The sequence below is a fragment of the Coffea arabica genome, chromosome 8c, assembly GCF_036785885.1.
Source record: "Coffea arabica cultivar ET-39 chromosome 8c, Coffea Arabica ET-39 HiFi, whole genome shotgun sequence".
Classification (NCBI taxonomy): domain Eukaryota; kingdom Viridiplantae; phylum Streptophyta; class Magnoliopsida; order Gentianales; family Rubiaceae; genus Coffea; species Coffea arabica.
The window spans coordinates 211,027-223,887 of record NC_092325.1 but is presented as its reverse complement, the minus strand read 5'-3'; the positions used below and the strand labels follow the sequence as shown (position 1 = coordinate 223,887).

Sequence of the window (12,861 nt, the reverse complement as noted above, 5' to 3'; positions counted from 1 at the left end):
AAAGGATTCGGATTTTGCTGCTATAAAGCGACACCGTATTTTCCTCCAAAGTAGAAGGGTTAATTACACTTTTGCCACCCTTCACTTTGAAAATATATACGATATATTTTTCTCCTTTTTTTTTTCTTTTTATAGGTGGACTCTAAACTCTATTAGACTATTTTCACCTTCTTCCAATGGTATAACCAAAGGTGCTCTCATTTTCGACATTATACATGGCATACCTTTTTCATAAAAATGTTTCTATTGTAGTATTTTATTTGAATGTAATTTAACGTATTATTCCCTTCATACTGTTGAAAGTGTCATACTTTCCTTTTATGGCTGTTCCAAAGTATTTGTCGCGTCTGATATTTTTAACTACTTTATACTCTGAAATTTCCCTCATGCCCTTTATTAATAATGCATAAAGACAAATGTGATAGAATTACTTTTAAATTTTTACTTTGATCAGTACATATTTAAGAGCAAAAGTGAAACAAAAGAAAAAAAAACTTTTTGATGAAACGAAATATATAAGCCGGAAGGAGTACATTTTTTGGCTTTTCTTCTTGAATCATGGGTGTATCCAACGGGGGCTTTTTTTTTTCTTACGTTACTTTATTAGATAAGGTGCATTCTTGAGTTCAGTTCGACCATTTCACCATTCTTGTAGGACGACTGCAATATCACCAGAAACAGAAAATACGGCTTGTCAAAGCAAAAATAAATTAATTAATTCTCTGAAGGAATTACAACATGAATGGTTGGTTCACACAGGTTCTCCATCACATAATAAATCATCACGACACTGCACAAGAACAAGATAGATAAATTGGAGTCGGTCTGTCTGTCTGTCTGTCTAACACCTAGGCCATTTGAGGACCGGTAGAAACACGTTTGGTCCAGGCACAAAAAGTATACAAAATGGAATGAGACTGGATAGGCAAAAAAAAAAAATACAGAAGGTGATGCCATTGTTGTTCATCACCCTTCCTTGGGCCAGATTCTGATCCTGGTACAACATTGTCTGAGCCCTGGATGTGATCCTTTCGTTCTATTCTATATACACGATGGCTGGCATTAAAGTAAGAAACTTGGATCTTGACTCTTGACAGAATGATTCTAGCAGTTGATGCCACATTGACCATTTGAAGCTGCTTTTGTGGAGCTAGATGTGAATGGATCAATTCGCACCCAGAGCAAGGAGAAGATGGATGCAAGGAGTATGGACCAGACAATGACAATGGTAGGGGTACGATTTTGCCGGCCCAACAAACCTTTGAGGAATGGGTAGAGGTGGGCAATCACCCAGATGGAGAAAAACAATTTGCCGAATAGCGGACCCCATGATTGGTAGCCACTGTTTATGGCATAAGAAACACCAGCCACTATACCTATCAAGTTCAAGACGAGGACAGTGGTGGGAGGGATGAGGAGGGATGTCCATTTGAACACGTAGAGCTCGGCAAAGTCCCCATCATCATCTGATGCCTTTGAAGTGACAGTGAAGTTGGTATCAATCCCAGCGAGTACTTTCAAGAGACCCTGGAAAACGGAGAATAGATGGGCTGATGTACCACCAATGACCCAGAACTGTTCATTCCTCCACCAGTCCTCGATGCTCACACCACTCCACCTCAGCTCCAGGATGCCGGTAGCAAAAATGGAGATAAAGAGAAGAATGAACCACATGCTAGCATAGTTGCTTATCTGCGGAACAGTTGAAATCACAGAGTCATAATCTGCGCTCTTAAGTGAAAAGCCCTACTCTTTTAACATTCTAAAGCTACAAACAGAAACCAAGACACAAAAATAAGTTACAGAATCTCGTCGACCAAGAAAGATTAATCTAACAGAACTGATGCATTATTTACCTCAGGAATGATAAATTTATTGGTGAGAAGACAAATAGCAGGAAGGATGCAATAAGCCAGCAAAGGAATAGAGGTTATAGGATAAACAATGGTGTTGATATACGCCAGTCTCTCCAAGAGCTTCAGTCTGCCGGTGTAGCCATACCATATGGGACAATGCCTGCTAAGAAGAATTTCAATGGATCCTAAAGCCCACCGAAGGACCTGATTCAGCCGATCAGAAAGATTGATGGGAGCAGAACCCTTGAATGCTGGGCGAGGAGGCATACAGTAGACAGAAATCCATCCGCGTGCATGCATCTTGAAACCAGTCAAAATATCTTCTGTGACTGAACCATAGATCCATCCAATCTACTTGTAGAAAGAGAGATATGGCTTAGAAATGCACAAAGTCATCAAAGAAGGAAAATCAGAATTCATATCCCATGAAATTGTCGAGTATTACCTCTTTACCCCATTCTGTTTTATCCTCGTATCCACAGCTGATAACATGGATAGCTTCTTTCAAAAGAGTGGCTGGATTAGTAGTTGGAGGAATGCCTCCCATCTCCATAAAGGTGGCAGCAATAAAAACTGCAGATGAACCAAACCGCTTCTCCAAGCTCTTTTGAGACATAAGAAGCGATTTCTCGTCGTCATACCCTGTACAACAGATATGAATTCATTCAATAAAGGGAAATTTACTGCAAGTATACATCCCAATCAGTTTAACTTTCAACATCAGTCAAAAGTTCAAAGAAAGAGAGCAAGACTTTGAAGTATTGAACAATCTCCAATGTGGCATTTCTGGTAAAGTAAACACTAAAACTACTTGCACCAGCATAACAACTACAGGGAAAAAGCAACTTTCAAAGATTCTCAGCAACTACTCATTTAGAAACCTAATTAAATAACCTCAAAAGAGGAAAAGAAATAAAACCCAATGGAACAGCAAAAGCTAGTTATAAAATCATTTGCTGATGCCTTCTGTCAATAGTCCAGGAAGATCAATTTCCCATAATGCGTCAACAGAACTTCACAAGGATTTTAAACCATTCAAGCCAAGAAAAAACCTACCTTCTACACCCTCTTCTATATCCTCCATGTTAAATATCGGAATAGTAGATTCGGTTCTTTTAACTGCTCTCTTCTTATCAATGTAGCTCTTCTTGCTACTCTTTCCTTTCTTTCTTGAACCAAAACAACTCTTAACAATAATATTTGGTTCTAAATCTTCCTCAGTCAACACTGGATCATACCCATATAAAGCTTGCCTGTTGAAACAACAACCAGTTCCCACATAGACAGGACCTTGAACACCATCTTGCCCTTTCATGTTAATCTGTGCAAAAGATACAAGATTATATGACTTGAACAACAAGAATATATCCAAAGAGCTCCAAAAGTATTTCTGTTTTTAATATTCAAGCAACACTTACATCAAAGAAGACAATATTGCGGTTAGCATATCGATCGTGCAAGTCAATGCCATCAAAACGTTGCGGAAACTGAACATAGCAAACCTTCTTTCCAAGAACAGGATCCATGAGAAAACACATCGCTTCCTTAAGAGCTTTGCTATTGTTAAAGTAGTGATCACAATCAACATTCAAAAGATATGCTCCATTTGTAAGAACAGCAGAGACTCGAATCTGTAAAATAGCCAGAAATAGAAACTTAGCAAAGAGAAATTCTTCACTCTTTGTTTAGCAAGGGAAGAGGTGAAGAAAAAGAGCAAGGAACCAAAAATGGAATTAATTCACTGTATCAGCTCAAAAAATTGTCTCATTCTACATCAGTTATTCTCAGAAATTTGGCTTCTACATAAGCTGAAATCAATTCATTGCAAATTAAATTTCCTACAAGCTAGATGCCAGAGTGAATTTTATAATTAGATGCCACAATACCAACAACCTATCATGTGAATACTTGTTGCCCATATACTTAACCGCGCAGCTCATGCTAACTATTTTGTGTGACTACTGTCAAATTCAAATTCAAGACTAATCAATAATCCCTATATTGGTGCAAGCCAAAATTGAATTCATTCCTTTGATTCTTGATTTTCTAGTAGTTTATGAGCAATAAGCTACACATCCGTTGTTGATGAAAGTTCAGGATCCAAATTTCAACCTGATCCCACTTTTGAAGTTTTCACCAATTTCTTCTTTTTGCTTTCAAAGCCCTTCCTTGTACTCGTTAGGAGAAAAAGATTCCAACATGGTCATTTCATGAAGTCCCTTGTATACCTTCTTTTTTTCAGTGAAAAAATGAAGATGCAATTCCTGACTAAATCAGAGAAAACATGGACAGTTCCAAGCTGGTAGGGTAAATTATTATAGCCAATGTTCCTACTGTGGAAAAAGGTGTTGTAGCGTCTGAAAGACCACAGAAACCAGAAAGGTTATAGTTCTAACAACCAATTTGATCTTCACTTCTTGGTATATATTCTCCAAAGTCACAACCAGGTGAACTTTGAGACATCCCCATAACTACACAGCGATCAAGGTTGTCACATAACTGCGATATTTATTAATGCTAAGTGACAATCTCACTTCAGTATTAAGCAATTCACAAGGACCACAAATAACTTACCAAAGCATTCATAGCTCCTGCTTTCTTATGGTGTTGGAATCCTGGGCGTTTCTCACGAGAAACATAAACCAACCGTGGAAGCTCATTCCCATCAGTATCCAGCCCTCCACTGTGCCCCAAAAACACCTATTTTGGTCATTGCAAATGGAGTCAAAGAAAATAGATGCATTATTAAAGTGCACATATGCTGCATAATCTATACCAGAGTACATAATATGATCATAATCTGAATACCATAGATACCTGGATCATTCCTGGATGATCTCTAGGGTTATTTCCAGGCCAAGGAGTTCCATCTTGCATTGTCCAACCTTCTTCAGGCATCTTTTGTGCCTTTGCTACAAGTGCATTTATGCGCACCTTAAATTCTTCATACTCTCTCTGCAAAATGATATGTTTGAGTTATATACTCATATCTAGTTCAGTTCTTGTCCCTACATATAAAACAATTTTCATAGAGAGAGTAAAGTTCTTGAAAAAACAAAGAAATCATTTCCTAAAGAGATTGTTGATGCCTTCCTGTGATTCAAACAACCTGGTACACTTAATGCAGCTAACGATCCTAGTTTTCACTTTCTATCTTTTGTGTACTTTTTCCTTTTGTTACCTTGAAGAACAAGTTTGCTTGTCAGGAGAAAAATAATGATATAAACTCAGAAATAAAGACCATCCCAAGTACATGTATTTGTAAAGTGACACTAATGCTGGATGTATAAGCACCATTCTAATCCACAGTTTCATCATCTAAGCATTACCTTCATTGCTCGACGCTCTTTCACAAATGAAGGCTGAATCTTGTCCTTTAGGTAATCTATTTTCTGAGCAAAGTAAAATTCAGGAGCTCTAGGCTCAATGCTATGCTTCTTGCAGAAGGGTACCCATTTCCTAGCAAATTCAGCTGTCTCCGAGAGGGCTTCAAATGTTAACATTGCTGAACCATCATCTGAAACATAACACGATACCTTGTCGACAGGGTAATCAACAGCGAGAATTGATAAGACAGTGTTGGCAGTGATTAGAGGAGGCTCTTTCATGGGATCCACAGTACTGACAAACACATCAACAGGGGCTAACTGTGAAGGCTCCCCTTCCCTATCGTATCTGAAAAAGAAGACATTGAATGAGGTCCTCAGAATTGCAATATGTAAAGTCAATATATGTAAAGTCAATAAAGTTTGGCTCAAGTGCATTTTAAGATTAAAGTTTCCACTAACCTCATAGCAAGCCTGTCAACAAAGGTTTCCCTATTGATAGGATACCATTTTGGAAATTGATCCAAAAGCCAGGATAGCGCAAACCAAATCTCACAGATGACTGATGTGAGCCATAAAGGATATGCATCCTTCACTGGGTGAGTACACCGATATTGCAAGAAAAAGCCCAAGATAATCAATCGAAGTATGATAACAACACGATACGGAGTGACATGAGATGAAGAAATAGGCACTATGCGGCTCATCGGTTGCCGAGCATCATCAGCCCTGTCATAGAGAGAGAGAATTAAAAGCTGGAAAATAAATCTAAACTAGACTTTAGCATAAATCAATGCCCTTGGGACATTTTCATTTTTCAGAAATATTCTAAAAAAAGGTGATATTACATGACAATCAATATGGTGCTTTCTAATAATGAGCAGCTAAACATGGAAAGCTAATGACATCTCTTACAATTCCCATCCAGAACTGTTTATTTTTTTCAAAATAAAAAGGGCTAGAAATCAATCCCACAGACACCCATGGCAGGCCAAATTTCTTTTTCCTACCAAAAAGAAGATGGCTACCCCCAGTAAATATCAAAGAAAACAGACCGCAAATTACTAGTGCTGTGCAACCTGCATTCTTGTATTCTGAATAGTTTCCACTATCAGACATGCACATACAACGCTATGTACCTGCAACTGAACAGACTCTCTCTCTGTCTCTCTCTCACTCACAGAAGCACAGAGAGTAGTTGGGATTTCAGAAGGCTCTCATAATCTACCCAAACCAAAAACTGCAGAGAGATGCTATCCGTTTAGTCCCTAGATGTAATACACATTACACATTTGGGCTATGAAGCTTACATTTGCAATTCTTCTCCATTTGATCCTGTTCCTTCAATGTCTCCTCCCTTCCCTTCAGGGTATCTGTTGGCCATGTGCACCATATTCTTTTCCTGCTTAAGCTTCCAGCTTTCCACCCTCTCCTTCCAGTCAACACTACCAAGACCATAAGAATTCAAGTCCTTTGAAGGGTCCACAATTCTTACAGGGACTGCAGAATATAAAATCATTGATCAGTTGCATCTCCTTGAAGATAAACTGTAGAGAAACAGGATTTTAACATATATTGGCCAGAGAACAAGAAAACAATGTAGCTGACCTGGCTGCCTTGGATCCAGATAGGGAAGGGCCTTATCTCCAGGGCCTAAAGGTCCTGATGTACTTCTTACTGAACGGGTTTCTGGTGTCGCAATGGGGATTTCACCAGATACCTAAAACATAAACACACAACTCGTTTATTCAAAATTTGAAGAAAGAAGCTTGAAACACCATGAGTATCCAAACCAAACCAATTATGAATATAATCTAGGAATTTCACCAGCTTTTTTTTATCAAGTAGATAATTATCAACACCCATTCCAATATATATACTTACTGGCTGCCCATTCGTGAGAAGAGGAATAGGTCGATCATGCCTAGAGGAAGAAGACAACTCAGCATCTTCTCCCTGCCATTGGCGTCTAGCCTTGCTAGTCCCTTGAGCATAATTGAACTCATTATCCAAGTCATCAACATCATCTTCATCATCATCACCGTCAACCCGGGGACTCCCTAACACATGCACATGGATTGTTCAGTCAGAGCAGAAATCAAAGGAAAGAAGAAATTCAAACAACATCTCAAGAGCAGACTAAAACCTACATAATGCACGCATAAAGATGAAACTGAATCTTAAAGAACTCCGTCATACAAACCAACCTTTGTGTCGCTTGTATCTTGTCTTGCATTGGGGGCAGGACTGGTTTCCATCTTTTCTCTCATACTCATAACAAGGACGGCAAACTGGAAATGCACATTCATTACAGGCAACAAACATGTCACCATCAGCCGTGAGTCCAACACCATCTCCACAAATCTGACATATCTGACCATTCAAATTCTTCAGGGGCTTTGGCTGCATTATGCACAAGGAACTCGCCAATTTCAGAGAATTAAAGGGCATATCATAAACCTCCATGTACTCAAATTAAAACACTTAATAATATTGACAGTCCAGAATATGAAAATCTGAATGGCATATAAAACTCCATTCCGACTAGTTTATTAAATGTTTAGAACAGACACTACTGTTATGAAAAATCGAATGCATGCTATCCAAATATCTGTGGACTGCCATGTAAAGCAAAAAAGGGATCTCGGAGGAAACATGAGAACCCAAAGAGATAAACTAAAGACAAAGGTAGTATAATCAACCTAAAAAACCTAAACCCGAGCAGAACAAATGAAATAGCAGATACTAAAACCTATTAAAAAATCCCCCATCCAACATAACATTTGGAACTTGAGCAGAAGTTCCTCAAATGCTGTTAATATAAAAGTTCAGAACGAACTCAAAAGGAGAGGAGAGCTAGGATTGGAGAAGCCAAAAAAGCTTCAGAGTCTTGTAGAATGTAGAACTAGATCCACCGCAATAAAAACTGCTCGCCTGCTAATTGCCAAATCAGACTTTTAAAATCCAAGTTCTCAAGAAATTGATATCAATCCAAGAAAGACTAGAAAGTCAATCAGAAACAAGACAAATCTCTTAATCCAACCATCAAACAAGCAACTCCTAACTCGACCACAAGCAAAACCAGAACCACTGAAAGATTGCACACTTTCTGAGCAAACCCCTACCTCAATAAGAACATAAAAAAAGCTAGAAGTCCTGACAATTAAAACAGTTAAGACAACAAATCAATGATTCAAACGCAGAATCCGCAAAAGCCCAATTGAAGATTTTATGAAAATATCCAAGAACTCAATACTGCTCTAAACAAAATATAGATCTCAATGACAGCTTAATAAAGCAAAAATCATCTAAAAAAAACTGATCTTTAAAGTTAAAAACTAAAAGTGACAGCTAATTATCTCCTAATCCCGTTGAAAAGATTTCCAAACTTCAGCTCCGAGTCCAGTCCGATACTATCACTACTCAGATCCAAGTATCACACTCCAATCCCAAATCAACCCAATACAGGAAAAAGAAAGGGAGAAAAAAAAAAACAAAATTCTCAAGCTGGAAATGCAGATATTAGGAATAAAAACAAGAAAAAAGGTATTATACCCCGCTATCAGTAGAATCATGTCGAATGCGAACCAACTCATTCCTCTTGTGCGATCCAGCAACCATTCCACCTTTTGCTTCCATTTTGGTAAAATACTAGTATTAGAAAACAAATTCCCGAATTTTATAGAAAAAAAAAAATCTTGAAAAATATTAAGGACAACTAAAGTATGGGTTTCGGAGAAGATTATGAGTAGGATGGAAATGTGAAGAAGCGGTGAAGGAGGAGGTGAGGCATTCTTTCTGATTCTTCGCCCAAAATTCAAGCGGCCATCTCTTTCTTTCTCACTCTCCAGTAATATAGTTCTCTACTTCTCCTTCACATCATTTATGTCTTTGTCTTGTTTTATCATCTTCTTGCTTGAATTATTTTATGTTTTTTTAAAACAAAAAATTTTACAACGTAAGCTTTTTTCACTGGTTGAACCGGTAGCCTATAGTCAGCTTCAGCTTGAGTTTTAGCTCCAAGAGAGGAGCTGGTCAGCTTTGACTAGGCTGGCTGACTTATCGGCTCCTTTTGCTTTTGGCCTTCCTTTCAAAAAAAAAATCTTGGATTTGTTTGGATAGAGTATTATTTTAAATATTATTTGAAATAATTACTATAGCACTTTTTGTGATGTGATGTATGTGAGATAAAAAGATGATTGAAAATATAAAAAAGTTAATTGAAAAATATATTTGTGATGCAAGCACTTTTATGTTGATTGAACTTTCAAGATAAAAAACAAAAAAATGGAGCTTGATCAAGTTTCTTTTTTTTTTTTTTTTTTTGTACAAATAACTATCTATATTTTCAACTTATGCTGCCCAAATGGACTCTATATTATATTGTATAGAAGAGTTGCTTAACTTTCATGATTTGACTGTGGTTTCATTTTGTAGCTTTACATATAAACAAAAGCTTTTTGTGTCAAAATAAACGCTCATTCTCGTTTTAAAAGAAAGTAATGTCAAACTATTTTGTTTACGTTACAAATACAGTTTTCAATCAATTTTTTATCTTTTTCAACTATCATTTTATTTCATATATATCACATTACAAAATATCTCCTATTCAAACACGCTCATTGTTTGCAATATAATTTCGCTGACTTTAAAGTGAAATATTTTCAAAAAGAAAAAGCAATCCTTATATTCATTTGAATTTGAAAACCGCATTTAGAATTAGTCTTTTCACGGCACATTTTGTATCAATTACAACTATAAGAAGAACAATAGAACAACTAAAAGTTTAACCTTAAGGTTAAGTGTATGCTCTTAGAAAACCCTCTTTGCAGAACAATTATTAAGAAATACCTTTAATAAGAAGCCAAGCTCTTGTAGAGGCTAATGGAGTAGCCACGTCCCATAAAAATATTCAACGCCATCATGGCTTGGTGTCTTTTTCACCCAACCGAACCATGCATGATTAGAAGATTTAAAGCACCCAAAAATGGCCGAGGAGTGTAGGCCAAGGTTTCTTGATTGTGAATCCATCCCATAGCCTTGAGGAAAGAAAGATGAGGCACTTTTTTTTTTTCAGGTGTTATCCAATCAGCTTTTTACGCGTAGCCATTCCTTTGTAGGAAACGGTAGTGGTAGGCAGTAGTAGGTAGCTGGCTTGTGCTAACTGACACAGTTGGAACACATGTATTGATAATGAAGCTGGGAACAGGCTGGACATGCACTGGTTACCGGCTGTTGCCAGTAGACCTTGCCCGACAACCCCAGTGGCTGTCGGTGGACTCCTTTTTTACGCTTCCGCCACCTTTTTCCTGCGTCGGTTTGAGCTCACTACGGTCATTCGGTTTTTGTACGTATGCATCTGCCCTTTTTTCTTTTTCTGTTTTTTTTGGTTTGAGGTTTAGAAGAAAATATTTTGGATTAATATGTTGATTTTAAATGGGAAGGGAAGGCAAAAAGAAGTCAATATTTCCATTTCAATTTTTAATAACTAGGTTGCCAGTGTAGGCATTCTATCTATCTTTTTTTTTTTCTATGAATGAATATTTGTCTATATCGATTCTTTTTCTGAGTATTTGTCGAATTTGCTTGATTCCGATCTAAATTGATTTTTTTCCACAATTTTGAATGAAATAGTGGCAAAGGACTGGAGGATAACATTTAAACCAAACAAAAAGAAAACTAATTAAAGTCCAAAAAAATGCATAAATAACCAAAAAAAGAAAGAGAGAAAGAAAGAAAGAAAGAAACCATTTCATAATCCAAAATGGCATGTTTGTGTTCATTTGTTACTATACTTTAAATTATTACTTGTTTTGCTATTGTACATTTGCAAATATGAAATCTACTAGTTAGTACTATAAAGGGTTAAAAACAAAAAAACCCCGTGGTAAGCCTAATACACAGAAAAGCCTCCAATGGTTTCAAAATATACAACACGGCCCCTCATGCTTTGAACTAAATTGTAAATGTGACGGAATCCGTTAAACTTAACGAAAATGACTTATTGGAACCCAAAAAAAAATTTTTATATCTAATTTTTATCAAATATACCTATTCTACCCCTTAACCCTCAATTTTCTCTATTTAGAAAATAAAATAAATGATTTTTTTGAACTGTCTTTTACTTAATTATATGAGAATATTTTGGTCATTTTGACTAGAGGTGTCAAATAAAACCATTTAACTAATTTTACCCATACCCGTCCATTAATAATTGAATATGGGTACTTTAAATTTTTATATATGGATATAAATGGGTTACCCAATTATACCCATTTTTAATAAATGGGTATAATTGGGTAACCCAACTAACCCATTTAACCCATTTAACTTACATTCCCAAACCTTTTGTATTTCCCGGGGTGAAAAAGAGCTGGCTGGAGTTTTTTCAGGTGGAAAAGACTCAAATTCTTGAAAATTGCAATCTACATCTGTAAAAGTATCCCAATTATTTTCTTGAGTAGTGATGGGTCTGGTGAAGAATTTCAGGGAGGAAAGGAGGGGGTCTCTGGAGGATGAGCAGAGAACTAGAATGGATATAGCATTTCTGAGGAACCCTTTACTCATTGTCCCACGAGAAACTAAAGATTGGGCGAGATTATAGGTAATTAGGAAGAAATGGAGCCGGCAGTGGTGGTGGCTTCGGGGGCGGCGGCCGGAAGGATTTGAATTATTGTGTGTGCACGGTGAGTCTGGGCGTTCGCTGGGAGTGAAGAAGTGAAAAGGGAAATTTTGAAACTGGGAATAATAAGAAGAAGATTATTATTTAAAGCAATAATAAAAAGATTCTATATAAAAAATGGTTAATATAAGTACAAAATGGCATAAATTGTAACCAAATTATTTAAAATACGCTGTTTTGGTCAATAAATTTTTTATTTAGTTAAAATAGTCACTCGACTAATGCGGCACATTTTTTAATTTTGATTAGTTGAGTGACCAATTTGCTTAAGAAAAAGTTTATTGACTATAACAAGAAATTATAAAAAATTTAGCAATTATTTACGCGATTTACTTTCTATAAAATGGTGCAAGTTTTGAAATATTTGATAATGGCTAACCTTTTGTATTTCCCAAACTATTTTTTATGTTAAGTATTTTTGTTTTATTTATTATATTTATTTGTTGGTTTTATCTTATCGCTTTATTTCCTTGTAATTTATTAATTTGATCATTTTTTAGCATCATCAATTTATGACAAATTTTAGCTTCCTTTCTTACCTTTTCAAATGAAATTTTAAATTTATAAACAAAAAAATACTAGGGGTTCAAAGTTTTGGATTAAATTTTTTTGTTAACTTTCATATTATTTAGTCCAAATTTTTAGATTCTCATTGTTCAATTATTAAATAATATGTAATTTTGTGACATGGCATGCGGATGGAAAAAAAATTGATAATTAGACTTATTTGGCATAATAAGTAAATATTTAAAATTAATGATGGGTGTAAAATGGTATAAATTGATAATTTAGTTTACAAAATGAATTTATATGAGCTTGTAAAAATTTAGAATAAATGGGTTATAAATGGATAATTGGGTTACCCAACTCATTTTTTGACTTACCCATTTATATCCATCTAATTAAATGGATATAAATGGGTTGACTCACTTATACCCATTACCCATTTTACCCAACCCAAACCCGCCCAAATCACCCATCTTGCCACCTCTAATTT

At 36.1% G+C, this 12,861-nt stretch overlaps 1 protein-coding gene across 1 annotated transcript; it reads right to left on the bottom strand.

Annotated features, from left to right (window-relative positions):
* Positions 1-691: 691 nt before the first annotated feature.
* On the bottom strand, positions 692-9,057 carry LOC113706760 (cellulose synthase A catalytic subunit 1 [UDP-forming]). Its single transcript, XM_027228745.2, has 14 exons — positions 8,738-9,057; positions 7,390-7,585; positions 7,067-7,242; positions 6,791-6,902; positions 6,493-6,682; positions 5,645-5,911; positions 5,186-5,531; positions 4,674-4,811; positions 4,431-4,556; positions 3,275-3,487; positions 2,913-3,177; positions 2,302-2,498; positions 1,857-2,207; positions 692-1,692 (listed from the first exon to the last, which is right to left on the bottom strand). The coding sequence occupies exons 1-14, from the start codon at positions 8,819-8,821 to the stop codon at positions 1,105-1,107; spliced, it is 3,249 nt and encodes a 1,082-aa protein (XP_027084546.1). The 5' UTR covers positions 8,822-9,057; the 3' UTR covers positions 692-1,104.
* Positions 9,058-12,861: the final 3,804 nt, after the last annotated feature.

Coding starts and splice junctions, on each gene's coding strand:
- LOC113706760 (XM_027228745.2), bottom strand. CDS start 8,821: ATGGAAGCAAAAGGTGGAATGGTTGCTGGATCGCACAAGAGGAATGAG. Junction 7,243..7,389: donor AAGATACAAGCGACACAAAG/GTTGGTTTGTAT, acceptor TGCATGTGTTAG/GGAGTCCCCGGGTTGACGGT. Junction 6,683..6,790: donor TCTGGATCCAAGGCAGCCAG/GTCAGCTACATT, acceptor TATATTCTGCAG/TCCCTGTAAGAATTGTGGAC.